The sequence below is a fragment of the Nelumbo nucifera genome, chromosome 7 (assembly GCF_055504915.1).
Source record: "Nelumbo nucifera cultivar China Antique chromosome 7, China Antique-T2T, whole genome shotgun sequence".
Taxonomy (NCBI): Eukaryota; Viridiplantae; Streptophyta; class Magnoliopsida; order Proteales; family Nelumbonaceae; genus Nelumbo; species Nelumbo nucifera.
Window position 1 is genome coordinate 29527002 of NC_142655.1, and position 22311 is coordinate 29549312.

The window sequence follows — 22311 nt, forward strand, 5'->3', positions numbered from 1 at the left end:
CAATTTCTCCAAAGGTCATTAAAGGAGAATTGATGGAAGATTTCCAAGGTCTTCAGCCAATGTATTGCCCTGTTTAACACACAGTCTTTCAAATCTTGGTTGTTCCTTTCCTTGTCTTGAAAAATTCTGAGATTCCTTTCTTCCCAAAGAGTCCAAGTCAAAGCAGCACGAGCACATCTCCACATAATTCTCCCTATTTTTGTAGGCCAATAAAAGGTAGAATGGTTGAAGAGCATGTGAACTTCTGCTGGTAGACTCCAACTACCCCCAAACAACGAAAGTAGCCAAGCCCAAAGGTCTGCAGAAAAGGGACAAGATACTAGTAGATGGTAACAATCCTCACCGTGAGCTCTACAGAGGATACACCAATTAGGAGAAATACATAGAAAAGGTCTTCTCTTTTGTAGGTTGTCTAAAGTGTTTACTTTCCCATGGAATACTTCCCAACAAAAAGCCATAATTTTTGGGGGGACTGGCCTGCACCAAATTTCTTTAGACGGAAAGGGTTGGTGAGAAGAAAGTTGAGAGATGGACTTGAAGAAAGAAGCACAAGAGAAGGTTCCAATGGGTCTAGGAGTCCAAACTCTCTTATCTGGCTTGGAGGGATCCAAACAAACCTGATTAAGACAACCAAGCAAAATAGAAAGAGACTCAATTTCAGCATCCCTAAGTCCTCTACGAAATCCAAAATCCCAAGTAGGATCTAAGGGTGTTCCCAAAGGTGAAACAAATTTTGAGACCACCTCTTTTTTGTACAAAGAAATAGAAAAAAGCAAAGGGAACAAGTCCTTTAACGGTGAGTCTCCTACCCAAATATCCTCCCAAAAAAGAACAGAGTTGCCAGAACAATCTTCATACCTGATAAAATTGAGGAATTGAGGAAGGGTGTTGTGAATAGCCTTCCACGGTGCTACTAGGTTAGCTTGCCTCGATACACCATCATCCCATCCGTTCTCTGACCTCCCATGAATGCTTCCCACCACCTCATGCCACAATCTCTCTCTTTCCAAAGGCCATCTCCACAACCATTTCCCAAACAAAGCTTGATTCTTTCTAATTACCCTCCCAATTCCCAAGCCCCCCTCTTCTTTACTTCTGCACACAATTTCCCAATTAACCAAGTGATCCTTTTTCTCTTGTCCCGGCTCCCATAAGAAGTCTCTCATCAACTTCTCCAATTTCCTGGCTTCCCTAACTGGTATCCTAAAGACAGACAAATAATAGGTAGGTAAGTTAGCCAAGGTAGCTCTTATTAGGGTAATTCTCCCTCCTAAAGAGATGTAGTTCCTCTTCCATGAGGCTAATCTCTTCTCAAACTTTTCTATCACTGGGGTCCAAAATCTACTCTCCCTAGGATTTGCCCCTAAAGGAAGCCCTAAATATGACATAGGCCAAGTAGAGGTGGAACACTCAAGACACTCCACAATAGCCTCGACCTCCCCTACCTCCAAATTTATACCCGCTATGCAGCTCTTTTCCTGATTTATTCTCAAATTAGAGACACTTTCAAATCCTTTTATTATCTCCTTTAGGTTTGCTACCTTTTCACTAATACCTCCTTCACAAAAAATCATTAGGTCATCTGCAAACTGAAGGTGGATGATGGGGACTTGGTGTCTCCCTATTCTCCAACCCCTAATGGCATCTTCGCTGTAAGCCTTAGTAATGATCCTACTAATCACATCAGCTACTAAGGTAAAAAGGAAGGGTGAAAGTGGATCCCCTTGCCTGACACCCCTGCAAGCTGGAAAAAAGTCTCTCACCGTACCATTTACCAGAATAGAGTAGTGACAAGTACTGATACACCCAAAGATCCAACTACACCACTTGTCCCCAAGTCCACAGTTTTGCATAACCTCCAATAGAAACTTCCAGTCCACCAAATCATAGGCCTTTTCAAGATCCAATTTACAAATGAATCCTCTCTTACTAGACCTTTTCATTTCCTCCACACACTCATTCGCAATTAAGATCCGATCTGTTATTTGTCGCCCTTGAATGAAAGCCCCTTGGGTTTCGCTAATGATGGTAGGGAGGACTGTTTTGATTCTCAATGAGAGCACTTTAGCCAGAATTTTATAGATGCTTGTCACCAGACTAATAGGCCTATAATCTTTTGGGTGGTTGGCATCATTCTTCTTAGGTATCAAGGCCAAAAAGGTGGCATTAATTCCAGGGCTTATAGTGTGATTGTCTGCAAATTCCTTAAAGACTTCAGCTACATCCTCTTTCAACACCTCCCAACAGTCTTGATAAAAACCCATTGTAAAGCCATCTGGACCCGGAGCCTTGGATCTATCCATTATAAAGACAGCTTTCTTAATCTCTTCTTTCTCGAAATCCCTTTCCAGCCACCTTGCCACTCTATCAATTCTTGGCCAATCCAACCAGGATGACATAGCCAGAAAATTTGTGGACCACTTCAAATCGATTTATAGAAGGCCTTTGAGAGAGAGGACAGTCATGGAAAGTAGAGAGCCTCGCGACTACGAATCTGGAGATTTTTTTGCGCCTGAACTGTTCGAACGAGAGGAGGGATTCGGGGTAGAAGAAGATAGACACTTAATTTCGTCTATCAGCTCGTCCCTCCTCCCAGTCACGTGCTTACTTAAAGTACCCCTCGGCCCATCTATCTTGTAATGGGCCTTGGGTTGAAGCCTATGGGAGCCCACCTTTACAGCCTTTATTTGAGATGCCTTCTCCGGCCCTTCATCAAGTGGATCCACTCGATTGTGCCCTTCATTTCGTTCCACGTGACCACTTAAAAGGTCATGCCCCCCTGATTTAATGGTCGAACCAGCAACCTTCCCTGTCTGAGGTTGCTTGTTCAGCCCTCTCCCTTTCGAAACTAGTGAATTTTTGTTTGTTTCCCCTGACACCACCTGCACAAATGATCTGCCATTTGTCATAATTTTTTCTTGCTTTCTCCAGGTTTGACCTTCCAACTGCCCCATAACTTTTTGGCTTCCCAGAATTTGTTGGCCCTTTTTAGTGAAACATCCCTTCCCATTTGAATTAACCACTCTCACAAGTCCACGTAGTGCTTCTTCTTCCTCCTTCTCCCCTCCAACCATACGAGCCTCCTTCCACAACACTGCTTCAATGGAGGAAGCTAACCATACAGAGACAAAGCTCCCCTCTGTTCGTACCTCTACCTTTCGTGGAATGTCTTCTGGCTTCACACCACTTAGTAGGATTGCTACTGAGTAAAGATCTCCCCAGAAAGCACCTTTCAAGATTCCTCCACACAACACAGCTATAGATTCTGCTATTTCTTGTTTCCATAGATGGAATGGCAAGCCTATTACACGCACCACCACACCATCTTCGACAAAAAAATCCTTGGAGTTAGATGTTGGATTCCATTTGAAGACTGTGAATGATCATAGAAACATCATTGAAACATAGTATTTCCAGTAGATGGGATAAAAAACCGATAACCTTTTTGAGAAGAGCGATACCCTAGGAAAAACACACGGAGTAATACAAGGGTCAAGTTTACCATGAGTGGAGAACAGATCTTGAATGAAACAATGACAGCCAAATATGCGTAGAGGAATAAGGAATAGAGGAACCTTGGGAAACAGAAGTTGATGTGGGACCTTGTACACCAACCATTGAGAAGGCATATGGTTGATAAGATATGCAGCACATAAACAATTTCTAGCCAAAAACGTTTTGTAACATTCATATGTATAAGTATCCCACGGGCAACTTCAAGAAGATGGCGGTTTTTTCTTTCTACAATACCATTTTGTTGAGGTGTTTGAGCACAAGAGCTATGATGAAGGGATCCACATGAAACAAAAAAAAAAAAAATCCATGAGGTCACTATAGAAATACTCTTTAGCATTGTTAGATTGGAAGATTTGGATTTCAGCTTGGAATTGGGTAAAAACCATTTGTTGGAAATCTTTTACAATTTTGGGTACTTCATCCCTTGATCGCATTGGATACACCCATATATACCTGGAGTAGTCATCCATGAGTGTAATAAAGTATTTGTATTCAGTCTTAAAAGGCAAAGTAACAAGACCCCAAACATTAGAATAAACAATATGAAAAGGAAACTCAGATTTATTATTTCTTAAAGAAAAATGAGTTATGCATTGTTTGCTCAACTAATAAGTTTGACACTTAAATTTAGACATTGGCATAGCTCTGGAAACAGAACTTTTAATGACTCAAAAGATAAATGACCAAGACGACTGTGCAACAAATTGACCCGACTCTAAGACTTAGTGATTGCAAGACTAGCTTTATTCTCTAGCATGTAGAGCCTGTCCACCATACAACTCCTACCAATCGTCTTCCTCGAGCTCAAATCCTATATGAAAGAAGGGAAGAAGGTTACTGAACAGTTTAATGAATTTGTAATACTACTAACAGAAAACATGTTAATAGGCAATTTTGGAACATGTAGAACATTAGAAAGATGAAGTCCAAAAGGGAGAGACATGGTTCCTTGACTAGCTATGGTGGAGAAAGAGCTATCAGCTAGTCTCACCTTGTCCCTACTAGAGAGGAGATGATAGGACTGAAAGCAATTTGACTTACCAGTCATATGATTCAAGGCTCCTTAATCAATTATCCAAGGAAAGTTAGGGGAATGAGAAGTTACATTTAAGGTTGTGGCAGAATTACCTGATGTAGACACAAAGGAAGTCGAGGGAGTAGGGGCAAAATTATCTATCTGATGAATTGCCCTACCATATAACTCTAAATGATCACGTAAGGAATTATTGATTATCTTCCATGGGATCAGAACCAGAAGAATGTTCTTGACTCACAGTAGTAGTAGGTAATTGAGTCTCCTAAGAAGCCATATTTGTTGCACTAGATTTTCTTGGACCCTGCTACCCTGGTTTCCTATTCTGATCTGAACCTGACTTCTTACTTAACTTTTGAGTCCATTTCAGCTTCCCATGAAGATCCCAACAAGTGTCATGAATATGCTTAGACCTCTAACAATGGGTGTGCCATAGCTTATCTTTGTCATCTACTTTCTTTTGAAACTCACCCTTTTTAAAAGAACTTCCACCACTTGTACCTACACCTCCTTTTTCCACCAAATCCATTGATTCTCCCTCAGAACTATTCATCAAACTTCTACTTTCCTTAGACTGCACTAGGGCATACACTTCTTGGACGGATGGGAGGTCCTTACTTTCTAGGATGTGTTACCCTAATGGATCCATATGCAAGATTCCGGCCCAAGAGGAAGGAAAAAACCTGTTGCTGTGAAACAAGAGTCTTGTAAGCTTTGGCATCCTCATCACACTTCCAGTTCACATTCTGATAATGGTCTAGCTCTTTTCAGATAGAAGTCAAGTCAGAGATACAGAAAGACTTCTCTCCCCTTGTTTACAAGTAGATGATTTTACCTGTAGCTGATAAATCTTAGCATAGTGTCATTGCTTAGAATAAGTAGACTTAGCTTGCTCTCAGATTTCATATGTTGTCTCAGCCCACATGAAGTTCTTTCTCACTTGAGGCTGCATAGACACTAACAACCACAACATCACCATGCTGTTTTCCTTGTTACATTTTTCATGCTCTACACTTCCAGATCTAGGTTCTTTAATCTTCCCATTGATGTACCCCATCTTTCCCCTTGTAGTGATATACAGCTTGATCCCCTTCAACCACTCTAAATAGTTAAGCCCATCTAGGGGAACAACATCCATCGGGAAGTTCAAATCAATCCCCCCACTGTAAATAGAGGGTACACCAGAGGCAACTAAGTCCTTAGAAGCCATAAAGGTCACTTTAGGTCACACTAGATTTATCACAAGAAAGAAAAGCACTGTAGATCAAAACTAGGAAGGAAAAAATAATAATAATAATAATAATAATATTATTATTATTATTATTATTATTATTATTATTTTATACTTTGTTCTCAATCCACACAGTCCAGCACTAGGGGGGAATAGTTTCTGATGATTTTCTCTAGTTCACACACAATACGATTGCCGAAAAACATATACAGCATCAGATAATGGTGGAACAATCACCAACTAGGACCCATCAAACTTCCACTTAACTACTGTTACAGCAAGCACAGGTCATCTCCTGACCTATGAATACACCAGAAAGGATCACATGATCCACAAAAAAGTGAAAAAAAAAAAAAGGTTCTAAACCCTTCACATCAATCACATGAACCTATTACAAGTTGTTTTCTTGGTACACAACCAAGAAGAAAAAAGAAGGCTGAAGAAGACTCAAACCTGTCTGATCAGTATTCCCAAGTTTCTTTGACAGAAAACAGCAAAAAGGAAATTAGCACTCGATCTGTTATGTTTTTTAGGCCAACAGACCCGCTCTGATACCATATTGACCTGGAAAAAATAGTAGAAAGGAAGAGAAGAGAAGAGAGAAAGAATGAGAGGCCCAAAAAGTTGTGCTGGCAGTGCCAGCATTAGATTATATACTAGGGAAATCAAAAATAAAAAAAGAAGGAATTTACAACAGTGCCCTTGCAGCACTAAATATAAAAGGTAAAGCATTTTTAACAGTATAAATTAGTCAATTTAGATGGAGAAGATTATAAAAATAAAATAAAATTAAAGAAACATAAGGTTCCTGTTAAAACAAATACATATGTAATAATAGGAAATATGTAAATTGGCTATAAAATGAAAAAACAAATTGCATGTCTATATACATACACACATGCATAGTGCAAACATTGTATTTGTATACATAAAAAATATATATATATATATACTTTGAGGTTTACACCTCAGCTCTTTGGCGCCCAGCTGCCTTGCACTGCCTTTACCCTTTTAAAACCTTGCATGCTTCCTAATTCTATCTAGCATGTGACTGATATGGTAACATTATCTGTCATAATTTTCTTTTTCATTATGTAATTTAAGGACTTTCTCTTGCAGAGACCTCTCATCCTTCAGACCCAATAGCTCTTACAGCAAACTTCACATTTGTGGCTCGTGACTCTAAGACAGGAAAATCTGCTCCAGTGAATCGTCTTTTGCCTGAAACTGAACAAGAAAAGATGCTCTGGGAAGAATCTGAAGAGAGAAACAAGTCAAGGAAGAGGAAGATAGAACATAAAAGGGACCTTGCAAATGGGGAAGTAGATCGCCTTGAAGCTTTGTTGGCTGAAGGACGGGTCTTCTGTGATATGCCCGCTTTGGCAAACAGAGATAGCATCCTTATGAGGGATACCCACCTTGAGAACTCTTTGATTTGCCAGCCACAGCAAAGGAACATTCATGGTCGAATATTTGGAGGGTTCTTGATGAACAGAGCATTCGAATTGGCATTTTCAACAGCTTATGCCTTCGCTGGTGCAATGCCCTGCTTTCTAGAAGTTGATCATGTCGATTTCCTAAAACCTGTGAGTTATAACCCTAGTTCTTATTGCCTTTTAATAGTAATGCTAGTATAAATGTTTGTGATTGCAACTAGTTTGTTAATAGTGCATCACTGATGCTACAACTAGAAGCTATCCCATTCACTGCATTATTTGGAGGGATGGATAAAACTATTTTAGGTAAAAGTGAAAATGTGATTTTTGGAATCATCTTAGGCTTCTTTCTTAGAAATTAGTATTAAAACAACACCACATCTGACATGTCCTAAATCAGTGTGTCTCATCTCTAATACTATTAGATGGAACTCTTGAATATTGAAATTACCACTCAAGTTGACATGAAAGACATTAGAATATGTTTGTTTACATAGGGATGCAAATGTATCAAATCGAATTCAAGTAGGGGTATATCTGAATTTGATTTTTTAGGATATATCCAATACTCAAATTCAAGTAGAATCTGATAGGATAATAGGACCTAGGTTCAAATTCGATTTTACAAATAGATAACGAATCCAATTTGATTCTTGGGTATTGAAGTTTCCAAGCCAAGAAGTAAGATTAATTTGTCAGGGAGGATATTTTGGACTTGATGAAATAGTTTTACTAGGAACTGAACCTGTTGAAACACCAATGGATCTAATATTAATTGACTATATACCAAGAGGAACTGTTTGATGACTAGATATCTCTTTTTCCGTGAGTGTTAGTTTATGCAATCACCATGAATTCCACATTGGGACTCATTTGAATAGCACTCTATCTGAAAGGAGCATCAGGTCATGGTCTATTATGCAAGAACAATGGTCAATTGCTTATTGAAGGATATAAAGATGGTTGATTAGGCAGGATTTCTGTCTGATAGGTGCTCTAATGCAGGTCATTGTACCTTTTTGGGGGTATAATTTAGCTATTTTATGAGTAACTGAGTAAGAGGTAAAGAATGGTGGTCCACTCCAGTGCAGAAGATAAGTATGGGGCAGTGGATCATATGACTTGTGATCTAACATAGTTGAAGAGTTTCCTACAAGAGATTGGTTATCAGGTGGAGCTACATAAAAGTTGCTCTGTGACAATAAGGCAATTGTTCATATTATATCAAATCCTGTATTTCACAAACATGCTGAAGTGGACTGCCATTTTATAAAGAATAACATTATAAATGGAGAGGTGTCAAACTCCATTTGTGACATTAGTTGGCTGATTTGTTTACTAGGTGTTAGTGGTGTTAGTGAAGGGGTATTTCAGTCTTTGTACTTGTTGAGAATGCTGATGTGTACTGTTATATTAGTTCGAGTGCCTCTTACTTAAAGAAGGGCACTCAAGTCTTTTCCAATAAGTTAATAATATAATAACAGGTCTGGCCGAATCAAGGAATTAACTTTTTTCCCTAATTCGAACCAGCCTTTCTCTCTTCTCTCTCTTCTCTCTCTTCTCTCTTTTCTTCTTTCCTCTCCTACTTCTTGCTGTCTACTTTACTCTACAGTCAACGAACAAGACAGAATTCTATGGCAGGTCAAACTTCAACACTAGGAATTGTCATCTTGAGTTGGAGGAAACCTGATTTCATTTGTAACAAGTTTGGAGTATATGACAGTTATAGGAGCGTTGGAGATATTTAAATTAAGAGTAGTTTAGTTTTCAACGTAGTATGGAATTGATAGTTAGTAATAGGGCTGTAGCGGTAATTTCATAATTCTGGTTTTCAGTTATTATAATAAAGGAGTGGGTCAATTAGATTGAGATAACACTTTTCTTCTCTACGTTCCATTCTCTCTTTTCTTCTCTCCTCTTCTCTCCTCTCTTCTTGTTTTGCTATTCTAGTGTAGGTCATTTAAAAGATGTAGACTGAGTAGAAAGTCTGCCTGGTTCAATTTTAGTCCTTTAGAGATGTTGAATAAATTAATTTTGATGAAGAATGAATGCTGGTAGAATTAGAGAGAGAGAGAGAACCCAAATTCACAAAATGTAGAATGCCTGGAACCACTCTAGGATTCATTGCTCTTAGGATAAGCTATAAGAATTCAAAAAAAAAAAAAAAACTCAATTTATTCATTTCTCCATTTTTTGTACTTTAGGCACCCACATACTATAAGAGTAGTGAATCTTACACCATTAGTGAACATATCACCCAATTGTTGATTTGAATTGATGTAAGTATTACAATCTATCTCTTTTCAAGTTTCTCTCTGATTAAGTGAGTGTTTATCGACTTCAATGTGCTTTGTTATCTCATGTAACACAAGATTATGGGCTATGTTAATAGCAGCCTCATTGTCACAGTAGAGTGACATGGGTATAGGTGTAGGCAAGTGTAAACAGCCAACATATTTAGTAATCACGGGTGTTTTAGTCTTTTATCTTTTATTTTATTGTAATGTAATTAGTCTCTTTTAATTTTTGTGGTCCATACTTAATTAGGGACATAGTTGTCATTGTATTGGATTTAGTAAAGTATAAATAGTTGGCTGACTGGGTTGGGGAGACATTCTTTTCTCTCCAGTCAACAGTTCTCTCTTCTATTCTCTCGAGTTTTCTTCTTCAGTTCTTCTTGGAATATACCCAATGTAGCTGTGTTTCCCTTCTACTTCTGGACAGAGTAGGAAGTCTGAACCATTATTACATGGTATCAGAGCATTGGAGAGTTCTCTAAACTTGTCTGGAGAAGGTTGTGATCTCATCTAGGGCAAGCTGTGACATTTTCCTGGTTTTTCTTCCCTTCTATCTGGGTGGTGACCTGAAATTACACAGGTGGGGGTGATTTTATTTTGGGCCTCTTGTTTGATTAATTGCTGTCACATTGCGTGACAGATTTGGTGCTAGTGTGGTGGTTTAATTTTTCACTCTACTGGTAGTCACCAACAGGGGTTCTGTTTAATGGTGGATGTGATGTGTTACAAGTTGGTTGTAATCATATTTCTCTATGAATATTTTCTGCGTGTGAGCTGGACAGCTTTATGTGCTTGGTGATTAGGCTGATGTGATGCAGTAGTGTGGGTATAATAATCCTAGTAAGTGTGGTTTGTGAATTGTTAGTGAAGTAAAGCTGCAGGTTGCCAATGGGTTGATTGTGTAGTGGTGACAGCATTATGGCAACATCAGGAAATAGTGATCAGAAGTCAAGTGTGGTGATTTCACCTGATTATGCTAATGTGCAAATGACATCTATTAAGCTGAATGGTGAGAATCATATGCTATGGGCCAAGTCAGTAGAGGTTTTTCGAGAGCCAAGGGTATGGCAAAGTATGTGAAAGATGACAAGCCATCAGCTGAATGGGCCAGGAATAGTGATTTGGGAACAAGAAAATGCCTTGATTATGACGTGGTTGTGGAACAGTATAGAGCCCAAAATTGGAGTGAATTTTATGTTCTTGGGTTCTGCCAAAGAGATATGGGAGCATGCCAAGAAACTCTATTCTGGTCAAGATAACACTATTAGGGTGTATCAACTCTATCATGATTACTTCAATTTACAAGAAGGGAACCAAAGTCTTGAGGACTATTATGCTAGTATGAGAAACACTAGGAATGTATTTGATGTTTATCAGGCCTTCACCTTTGATATTAAGATTCAGAAACAACAGCGGGAGCATCTGGATGTTACACGGTTTCTCTTGGGATTGAAGCAAGAATATGAACATGTCCGGGCACAGATATTGGATAGTTCATCCCTTCCCTCTCTTGAGGAGGTGTTTTCCAGACTTCATAGAGTTTTTCTTGGATCTACAGATACAGTTACTACTTTTGATAGGTCTACTTTAGGTGTGACAAGAGGAGGAGTTCATGGTGGCAGGAATGGAGGTTGTGGAGCTAGAGGACATGGTGGAAATGGTGGTTTCTTACTTGGTCATTGTTGTGGTATTGGAGGTGGTTTCTCGTCTGGTCATGGTGGTATCATAGTTTTCAAGGCACCTAGATGAGGCTAGGTGACCACAAGGGGCCTAGGTGCCTAGGCAACACCTAGGCAATGAAATATGAGAAATAGGAAATCCATAAATCCTTATCCCTTCTGAGATAGTGAATACCAAATAGTGAATAGGTCATTAACTAGTAAGTACTAAATAGTAATTAGTAAAATAAATATGAAATTCTGAATCTAACTATGCTATCCAACCTAAGGACTTCAGGCCAATTAGTTTGGTAACTAGCATTTACAAAATCCTGGCTAAGGTGTTGTCTTTGAGGCTTAAAGCAATTCTCCCATCCTTAATAAGCCAAGCACAAGGAGCCTTTGTACAAGGGAGACAGATAGCAGATCAGATCCTAATTGCTAATGAGTGCGTGGAGGATATGAGAAGATCTAAAAGAAAAGGCTTTATCTGTAAGTTGGATTTAGAAAAGGCCTATGATTTGGTGGACTGGCACTTTTTGGTAGAAGTATTGAGAAAATGTGGATTCGGGAATAAGTGGTGTAGTTGGATTTATGGATGTATCAGTTCTTGCCATTACTCCGTCTTGGTTAATGGAATGGTGAAGGACTTCTTCCCAGCTTGTAGAGGTATCAGGCAAGGGGACCCTCTATCACCCTTCCTCTTCACTTTAATAGCAGAGGTGCTTAGTAGAATCATCTCAAAAGCTGATAGAGAAGATGTGATCAAAGGGTGGAGAATAGGGAGGGATGGTATTCCGGTCACCCATCTCCAATTTGCAGATGATATTCTGATTTTCTGTGACGGGGATGATATTGAGAGAGTGAGGAACCTCAAGGATTTTGTTAGAAGCTTTGAGAGGTTGTCAAATTTGAGTGTCAACTTCGAAAAGAGTTGTGTAGCTGGTGTTAACTTGGAGGATAGGGAGGTGGAGTTTATAGCAAGAAGTTTAGGTTGTTCTATCTCATCCTGGCCTATGACCTACTTGGGGCTTCCGTTAGGGGCAAACCCTAGGGAGAGTAGCTTTCGGTGTCCAGTGGTAGAGAGGTTCCAAAAGAAGTTAACTTCGTAGAGGAAAAACTACTTATCCTTGGGGGATAGAATCACATTGATAAGAGCCACACTTGCTAACTCACCAACCTATTTCCTGTCTGTGTTTAGGATACCACCTAGGGAAGCTAAGAAGCTAGAGAAGCTAATTAGAGACTTTCTGTGGGAGCCGGGGGAGAGTAAAAATGATCACTTGATAAAATGGGAGGTGGTTTGCCGGAATAAACAGGAAGGGGGTTTGGGGATAGGGAATTTGATTAAAAAAAATAAAGCATTGCTGGGGAAGTGACTATGGAGGTGGCCAATGGAGAGAGAGAGAGACTTTGGCATGAGGTGGTGGGTAGTATTCATGGCCGCTCAGAAAACGGATGGGATGCTAGAGTATCACGGCGGTCAACCTTGGCAACACCTTGGAAAGCTATTCATGGCATTCTTCCTCAATTCCTCAGTTTTATCAGGTATGATGTTTGCAATGGTGACTCAGTCCTATTTTGGGAGGGTACTTGTGTGGGAAAAGTTCCATTGAAGGACCTTTTCTCTTCTTTGTTCTTTATTTCAAGGTACAAAAAGCATGTTGTGTCAAAGTTTTTTTCCATTATGAATAACCCATTAACACCAAACTAGGACTTTGGGTTTCGTAGAGGTTTAAGGGAAGAGGAAATTGTGTCTCTCACAAATCTGCTAAGTCTACTTGATGCAGTATGTTTGGACCCTTTTGAACATGACACTCGGGTTTGGACACCCCAGCGGAGTGGATCCTTTTCATGCGCTTCATTTTTTAAATCCATTACTCAGTCTACCCCCAACCAGCCTTTCTCTTTTAAGGAAATTTGGTGCAGGCCTGTTCCCCCCAAGGTTATGGCTTTTTACTAGGAAGTGTATTATAGGAAAATAAACACTGTTGAGTAGGAGAAGAAGGAGAAGAAGAAAGGAAGAAGAAGAAGAAGAAGAGGCAATTGAGTTGAGGCCTCAAAAAGTACTGCTTCAGTCGAGTGAAGCAATGTATTTATACTATACTGGTCGTACAACACAATAGGACTGAAAAATTACAAAAATACCCCTGCGGGTACTAAACCTTTGTACAGTACATATAATACACCTGTCAACACTCCCCCTCAAGTTGGGGCATAGATATCAATCATGCCCAACTTGTCACAGAGACCTTGGTGTCTGGAATGGTTTAGCACTTTTGTAAAGATGTCTGCTAGTTGGTCTTCAGAGCTGATGTATGGAGTGCATACTTCGCTTGTGATGATTTTCTCTTTGATAAAGTGCTTGTCAACTTCAATGTGCTTTGTTCTATCATGTAGTATCGGGTTGGCAGCGATACTTATAGTTGCCTTGGTGTCACAGAGCAGAGTCATGGGTTTACCAACTCGAAAACCCAACTCTCCCAATAAATTCCTTATCCACATACCTTCGGCTACTCCATGTGCCATTGCACGGTACTCAGCTTCAGCACTGGACCTAGCTACCACGGTTTGCTTCTTACTCCTCCAAGTAACAAGGTTCCCTCCTACAAAGGTGCAGTAACCACTAGTAGACCTTCTGTCACTTTGAGATCCAGCCCAATCCACATCTGTGTAAATTTCAACTTTCAAATGTCCATGTTTTTGGAATAATAAGCCAGCACCCGGGAACTTCTTAAGATACCGCAATATTCTCTCCGTTGCTTCAAGATGAGTGGACCTAGGTGCATGCATGAACTGGCTGAGGACACCAACAGCATATGCTATGTTTGGACGAGTCATAGAGAGGTACAACAGTCTCCCTACAAGCCTCTGAAATTGCTTCACATCCTTAAGAGGTTCACCTTGGCTGTCACTTAACTTGTGGTTGGGGTCAATGGGAGAGTCAGCTGGTTTAGCCCCAATTTTTCCAGTGTCCTTAAGCAAATCTAGGACATATTTCCTTTGGGAGATGAAGATACCCTTTTTTGATCGGGTAACCTCAATTCCAAGGAAGCATTTTGCGGGTCCTAGATCTTTCACTTCAAACTAAGTGGCAAGAAAGTCCTTCAAACTTTGAATTTCATCCTTGCAGTCACCAATAACAATTATGTCATCCACATATACTATTAGGGCAGCCATTTTACCTTCTACTCTTTTTACAAACAGTGTGTGATCTGACTGACATTGCTTGTATCCCCTTTGCTGAACTGCAGTATGAAATCTGCTGAACCAAGCTCTTGGAGATTGCTTCAGCCCATATAAAGACTTCTTCAACTTGCACACCTTTTGTTCACTTCCTTGAGCCAAAAAACCGGGAGGTTGAACCATATAAACTTCCTCTTCAAGGTCACCATTCAATAAGGCATTCTTGATGTCAAGTTGATGTAGATCCCAATTCAGATTGGCAGCAAGAGAAAAAAGGACTCTAATAGAGTTCATTTTGGCAACAGGGGCAAAGGTTTCAGCATAATCAACCCCATACACTTGAGTAAAACCCTTTGCCACTAAACGAGCTTTATACCTCTCCACGGTTCCATCAGCCCCATGCTTAATAGTGAACACCCATTTACATCCAACTGGATCCTTTCCCTTAGGGAGATCAACAAGTTCCCACATGCCATTCTTATGAAGAGCATCAATTTCTTCCTTCATGGCATTCGTCCATTCTGGAACTGAGAGAGTTTCTACCACATTCTTGGGAATAGGGATACTGTCAATGGAGGTAAGAAAAGCATGAAATGAAGGTGAGATTTTCTCATAGGAAACAAAGTTGGAAATAGGGTGTTTAGTGGTGCACGACCTAACACCTTTCCTGTGGGCAATGGGAAGGTCAAGATCATTAGCAACAGGGAGGTTGGGAGTCGAGTTACCTGAGTGAGTATAATCTTCCCCTAAGGAATTTGATGGCATTTGAGGTATGGCTTCTGGATTCTCCACAGCACTTGAACCTGGTTGGCCTTTACGACGACGAGAAAAAAGGAGGCAGTTGAACCAGTTTCTCCTCATGCCTACACTCCCCCTGAGGAGAAACAGGAAAGAAGGGCTCATCCTCAAAAAAGGTAACATCCATGGAGACATAGAATTTCCGAGAAACAGGATCAAAGCAACGATACCCTTTCTGAGAGAATGAGTAGCCAAGAAATATGCACGGGATAGCACGAGAGTCCAATTTCCCCCGAGTGGGAGATAGGTTTTGGACAAAGCACCGACAACCAAAAACACAAGGAGGAATAGAAAGAAGAGGGGCCTTAGGAAAGAGAAGCTGATGTGGGGCTTTGTACTCTAACCAACGAGAGGGCATTCGGTTAATGAGGTATGTAGAACAAAGGACAGCCTCAAGCCAAAATCGTTTGGGAACATTCATGTGGAGTAGTAAACCTCATGCCACTTCAAGAAGGTGTCGGTTCTTCTGTTCAGCCACACCATTTTGTTGTGGCGTGCGGGCACAAGAGCTCCGATGAAGCGAGCCATGTGAAGCAAAGAACTCCGTGAGGTCACTATGAAAAAATTCTTTTGCATTGTCTGATTGAAATATTTGAATTTCGGTCTGAAATTGGGTGAAGACCATCCGTTGAAAATCTTGGATAATTTTTGGTACTTCCTCACGAGTTCGCATTGGATATACCAAGTGTATCTGGAATAATCGTCAATGAAGGTAATGAAGTACTTGTAGCCACCACTAGTAGAGGAACCCCCCTTTTCCACCAACACAATTGCATCCCCTCCGGTGCTATTCATCAAGTTTCTTTTGCTCTCTTCAAACTGGACAAGAGCATAGACCTCCTGAATTGAAGGAAGATCCTTAGAACTTAGAATTTGTACTCTGATAGATTCATAGATAGGATTGAGACAAGTTTCTTGTACAATTTTGCATCTTCATCACACTTCCAATCAATATTCTGGTAATGGTCCAACTCCTTCCAAACATTTGTCAAGTCAGAGTAATAAATTGATAAACTCCTCTCCCCCTGTTTACAAGTAGATGAAGCTGCTTGCAGTTGATAAATCTTGGCAAAGTGTCGAAGTTCAGAATATGTGGATTTTGCCTGTTCCCAAATCTCATTTGCAGTTTCAGCCCACATGAAGTTCTTCCTTATTTGCGGTTGCATGGAGATCAAAAGCCAAGACATAACCATGCTGTTCTCCTGATCCCATCTATCATGTTCTGCATTTCCAGAAGTTGGTTCTTTGATTCTTCCATTTATGTAGCCTATTTTTCCCTTGCAGTTATGTATAGCTTGATCTCCCTTGACCACTCTAGGTAGTTTAACCCATCAAGAGGAACAACAGCCATAGGGAAGGATAGGTCACTGTTCCCACTCATTCCATTCAGCATTGTGGAGATTCCGGATGTAGCTGAATCTTCACTATTCATGATTCTAGGTTTAGAATGGCACACTGCCTTACAGAGCTGCTACAGTCCACAACTAGGCACTTGCAGATTTTCAGTTTCACAGGGAACCAAGCACAAACACTGCAGCAGCAGTACTAGGTTGTATGACCTACACTGTGTAGGAGTCCATAGAACAATATACGAACTGCACTTGCAGTGTAACCAGGTCTGAATGACCTACAGTTTTACAACTTTAATACAGCTTCTCAGCTGAAAAAACACTCAGTAGGAACAACAATATGAGTGGTGGTTCACCACACCTAATCGGCTGATATCCACTTTCCAGGGCATCCGAACAGTCACTTAGGGTCTAGGGTTCATCAACAGTCCCTTAGAGAGCAGAATAGAGCAACACACAATCGGAGGAAGGGGGACAGTCCCTACTCAGATTTTGGGACATCAACAGTCGTACAAGAAGAGAACCATAAACAGAAAAAAAATCAGTTCAGTACCTAGGTCACCCGAACTGTGAATAGGCAGTACAGTCAAGGACTCGAACTTCTCTTCAAATCAGAACCTTTCTTCGTACATCTGGGATGGTTTTCTACAGTCTTCTTAGCCGAGCAACTCCAGTTACCAGCACCTAAGGCTGAAGGATGAAGGAAGAAGAAGAAAAAACTTGTAGCAGAACCCTTTTCTGTGCTAGGAAGTTGAACAGTCAGCTTTCTTGTAGCAGAACCCTACTCGGCAGTGGAGACTAGCAGCAGCACTAGAGAATACTTCCTCTTCCTTGTCTTCGAGCATCAGGACTAAGCTTCTATGCAGCAGTGGAGAGAGACCTTGGCTGGTTGTTTTCCAGGCCTGGATGGTCCTGCTCTGATACCATGTTGAGCAGGAGAAGAAGGAGAAGAAGAAAGGAGGAAGGAAGAAGAAGAAGAAGAAAAGGCAACTGAGTTGAGGCCTCAAAAAGTACTGCTTCAGTTGAGTGAAGCATTGTATTTATACTATACTGGCCGTACAACACAATAGGACTGAAAAATTACAAAAATACCCCTGCGGGTACTAAACCTGTGTATAGTACATATAATACACTTGTCAACAAACACCTTTGACATTCTACAAAAGAGAAGATCTTTTTTGGGCCTCTCACCTTCCTGGTGTATTCTTTACAGGTCACATGGTGAGGACTGTCACCATATACTAATATCTTGTTCATTTACTACAGAGTTATGGGAGTGTCTCTTCTCATTGTTTGGGTGCAGGTTGGTTAGGCCAGCAGATGCAAGCTTGTTCTTTGGTCCTGCTTTCTTCCCTTGGAGGCACAGAAAAGGAAGAATTATGTGGAGATGTGCAAAAGCAACGCTGATTTGGTCTGTGTGGGAAGAAAGGAATGCCAGAATTTTCCAAGAGAATGAGAGAAGCCCAAAAGAGATGAAGGACTGCATTCTAAATAGGGTGATCTTATGGCTAAAATCACTGGATTTATTCCATCAATTCTCATTCAATGATGTGTGGAGGAATTGGTTAGCAGTGGCTAATTGCTCATCCAAAAAAACTAAAGTGAGCATGGCTTGGGAACCCCCTCCTGAAAGATTCTTGAAGCTGAATTTCGATGGGAGCAGTCTTGGTAATCCTGATCCGTCAGGGGTGGGAGGGGTACTGAGGAATGAGAGTGGGAATGTGGTCCTTATTTTCTCAGGACCCATAGGAGTTGGAAACTTTACTAGGGCGGAACTTGCTGCCGCTATCCAGGGAGTACAATTAGCAGTGCAGATAGGTGTGGAACAAATGGTAATAGAAGGGGACTCCAAGGTAGTAGTGGGCTGGCTACAAAATCCAGAATCTGTTGTGTGGTGTTTTAAGAATGAAATTAAAAAGTTCAACTGCCTAATAAGAAGCTTGACTGTAAGAATACAATGGGTGGGGAGGTCAGCAAACTCTATGGCTGATGGTTTTGCAAAGCAAGGGGTAAATAGGGAAAGTTTGTATTGGGCTCAATTGTAGACTGAATCTGTCTTCTATCTTTTGTCTTTATTCTTACTGGTAGGAGAGGACGCAGCTCGTGCCTCTCCAAAGTAAACTTGTAACTGCACTAGTTTTTATTAATGAAATTGATCCTTTTTAATTATAAAAAAAAAATCTGAATCTAACTATTTCAATTTGAAGTTTTAATTGTATGTAGGTATGCAGCTTACCTCAAGTCATTTGTCAAATTGTGCAAATGTGCATGTGGTTCTTGCTTCAAGTATGAAGAAAAATAGAATAAATAGAGTTAGAACTTATGCAGCAGAAAAGTTGGAATAAAAAACAAAAAAAAAATAAAAAGAAGAAAATTGAGGGCGTTGCCCCTATTTGGGTGCAAGAAGACGGGATGATGTCCCTGTTTCAGACCAAGAAAGCAAAGAGAAAATTGCTAAAATGAAATAACAAAAGGGAGCAGAAATGGAGGCGGTGGAACCCCTCTTTCAGACTACTTTTGAGGAGAAAATTGATGAAAAATGCAAGGAAATGAAGAAGAAAAGAAGGGGTATACCACCCTTAAGGAGAAAAAAATGTGAAACTTTTGCAGGTAATAAATGAATAAAAAGGGGGGAAGAGATCCTCTTTCAGAACACCTTTGAAGATAAAAATGTAAGTGCAGTTCCTACAAGAGAGATCACAGCAGATTTAGGGTGTGTCTAATGTCTCAACCACACCAAGAAGAGGCTATTTATAAAGGATGTAAAACGACACTTCTGTCCTTATAATACAATAAGTAATGCGCAAGGTAAAAAGAATGATACAACATGAAAGCAAAATTACAATTCAGCCCTCACTGTCTTTGTCTCTACACTCCCCCTCAAACTGATGTAGTGGCACTACCATTGGTTTGTCCATTAGAAAGGAATGTTGAGCCCTAGTCATAGCCTTTGTGAAAATGTTTTCCAGTTAAAGAGTAGAGGATATATAAGGCAATGAAATACTGCCAACAGTAAGGAGATCTCTTATAAATTGACAATCCACTTAAATTGCTTTGTCCTTTCATGGAAAACAGAATTAGAAGCAATTTTGATTGCACTTAGATTGTCAACCAATAAAGGAACAGGAGAGGAATGAGCAATAATAAGATCATTTAGGAGTGACTGAAGCCAAATAATCTCACTACACACTAAGGACATGGCTCTATATTCTGCTTCAGTGGATGACTTGGAAACAGTCTATTGCTTCTTACATTTCCAAGATATAAGAGAATCACCAAGAAATATGCACTACCCAGTGGTAGATCTTCTAGTATATGGACAATCAGCCCAATCGGCGTCTGCATAGGCCAGAAAGTTGAAGTGATGAGGTGGATGGGAAGAACACACCATAGGAAATTGTCCCTTGGATATATCTAATGATATGATGTACAACTGTCATGTGAGGTTGACATGCACCATATACAAATTGACTTACAATCTGGACTGCATATAAGATGTTTGGGCATGTCATTGTGAGGTATATAAGACTGCCCACAAGCTGACGATACAAGGTGGCATCTTCTAAAAGAGGGCCATCATCCTTGCTTAACTTCAAGTTGACTTCTATAGGGGTATTTCTGCTGATTAAGGAAGTAGCTACTAGAATTGTGTTGAACTTCCAAGCCCAAGAAATATGTAACTGGTCCCAGATCTTTCATCTTAAAGGATTGGCTAAGAAGGTGCTTGAGCTTATGTATACAATCCTAATCATCTCTAGTGATGAAAATATCATCAACGTATAAGAGCAACAAGGTACTACCCTGAGAATGTTGTAATGTAAAGAGAGAATAATATGAGGAGCTCTGAATGAATCCAGCATCAGTGATCACAGATCTAAACCTTTCAAACCAGACATGAGGGGCTTGTTTAAGGCCATAAAGGGATTTCTTGAGTCTACAAAATAGGTGGGGCTCATCACAGTAACCAAGAGGAGGTTTCATTTACACAACCTCCTTCAAATCCCCATGCAAGAAAGCATTCTGTACATCCATTTGGTGAACAAGCCAATTCTTGATTGCAGAGATTGCCAGAAGGAGACGAATTGTTGTCATATTGGCTACCAGGGCAAATGTCTCCTCATAGTCTATCCAATAACCACAAAATTATCATTATCATTATTATCAAGTTTTTAAATGACGTGTTCCATCTTTTTTTGGGGGGAGGGGTGGTAAAGAAAGAATGGGTTCCCTATGTAGACCTTGGAACCCACCCTTGAACTGATCTGACAAGGTAGGTACCGATTATAGAAACCTGGCAAGTTTGGTTCCAGGTTTTGCCAAACCGAACTGAACAGACTCATGCTCACCCTGAGTGGGCATGGGTGACTCTTTGAAGGCAGAACTATTAGCAGTTCTCCAAGTTTTGAGAATAGGCAAATCACTAACTTCAAGAAGATAATAGTAGAAGGGGATTCCAAAATTGTGATAGCCTGGTTCACAAACATAGTCAAGCAATATCTCAGTTCAGGCACATCTAAGGGAAATTAAACTTTTGATAAGGAACCAAAGGCAAGAACAGTTTTGGATCCCTTGTATCATCTTGATCACGTCCCCCTCTCAAGCTGTTTGGATCTCAAGGCCCCGGATCAGACGATATTAAGTGAAAAGGGTTATAGAGTGTAGGTGTTCAAGACTGCTATCAGTCTTGATCACTAAGAAACTTCAGGTTCGAAAAGAAGAGAAAGTGAAGAAGAAAGAGGAGAAAGAGTAGTGAGAGAGCACTAGAACATAGGTTTTGAAAAGAACAGAATCTCAATATTCTGTCGCCGCCACTTCAATTTAATATTTATATGTTATGCTAGCTACATGAAAGGACACATCTGCCCTTGGTGTTTACATCATAACACATAACAATATAAAACTGAAAAGTAAATAACAACTAGAATAACAGAATAACAGATTGACCATCAGCTATGACTAGATACATTCTACCCTACGGACAGAGTGGGACCACAGCTGTGGGGCCCACATCAGTGTTCTCTACACTCCCCCTCAAGTTGGGAGTAAATGCTCATCATTCCCAACTTGGATAGATCCGCTTCTAGCTTCTTTCTTGATACGGCTTTAGTGAGGATGTTTGCTAGTTGCATACTGGATGTGATGTAAGGAAGGCATACCTCTTGAGATGAGACCCTCTCTCGTACAAAATAGCAGTCAACTTCAATGTGTTTGGTTCTGTCATGCTGCACTGGATTATGTGCTATATTAATGGCTGCTTGATTATCACAATACAACATCAGGGGCTTTTCATACTCAATACCCAACTCCTCAAGTAGAGATCTTAGCCATAGGATTTCAGCCACTCCGTTGGCCATGGACCCGTATTCTGCTTTAGCACTAGATCGGGAGACAACACTTTGTTTCAAACTTCTCCAGGAGACAAGGTTTCCTCCCACAAGGGCACAATATCCTGAGGTAGACCTTTTGTCATAAACACTCCCAGCCCAATCAGCATCCGTATAGACCTCCACCTTCATGTGGTTGTTGTTCTTGAACAGTATACCCCTACCCGGGCATCTCTTCAAGTAGGCTAAAATTCTGCCGCAAGAAGATGTGTGGTTCTAGGAGAATGCATGTACTGGCTGACAACACTAACAGCATAAGTAATATCTAGCCGAGTGAGGCAGAGATATAGGAGCTTTCCTATCAATCGCTGGAACATAACTTTGTCTTCAAGAAGCTCCCCACTCTCTACACTAATCCTGTGGTTCTGTTCAATTGGTGTATCTGCAGGCTTGACACCTAACTTTCTAGTTTCTGCCAACAGG

At 40.4% G+C, this 22311-nt stretch overlaps 1 protein-coding gene across 2 annotated transcripts in view; it reads left to right on the forward strand.

Annotated features, from left to right (window-relative positions):
* Positions 1 to 22311, forward strand: part of LOC104593331 (acyl-coenzyme A thioesterase 2, chloroplastic-like) — a 53693-nt gene that overhangs the window by 25467 nt on the left and 5915 nt on the right. For both annotated transcript variants that reach the window (XM_010253088.3, XM_088892136.1), the window contains one exon: positions 6900 to 7366. In XM_010253088.3, the coding sequence (XP_010251390.1) occupies positions 6900 to 7366 (467 nt within the window). The remainder of the gene's footprint in view (positions 1 to 6899; positions 7367 to 22311) is intronic.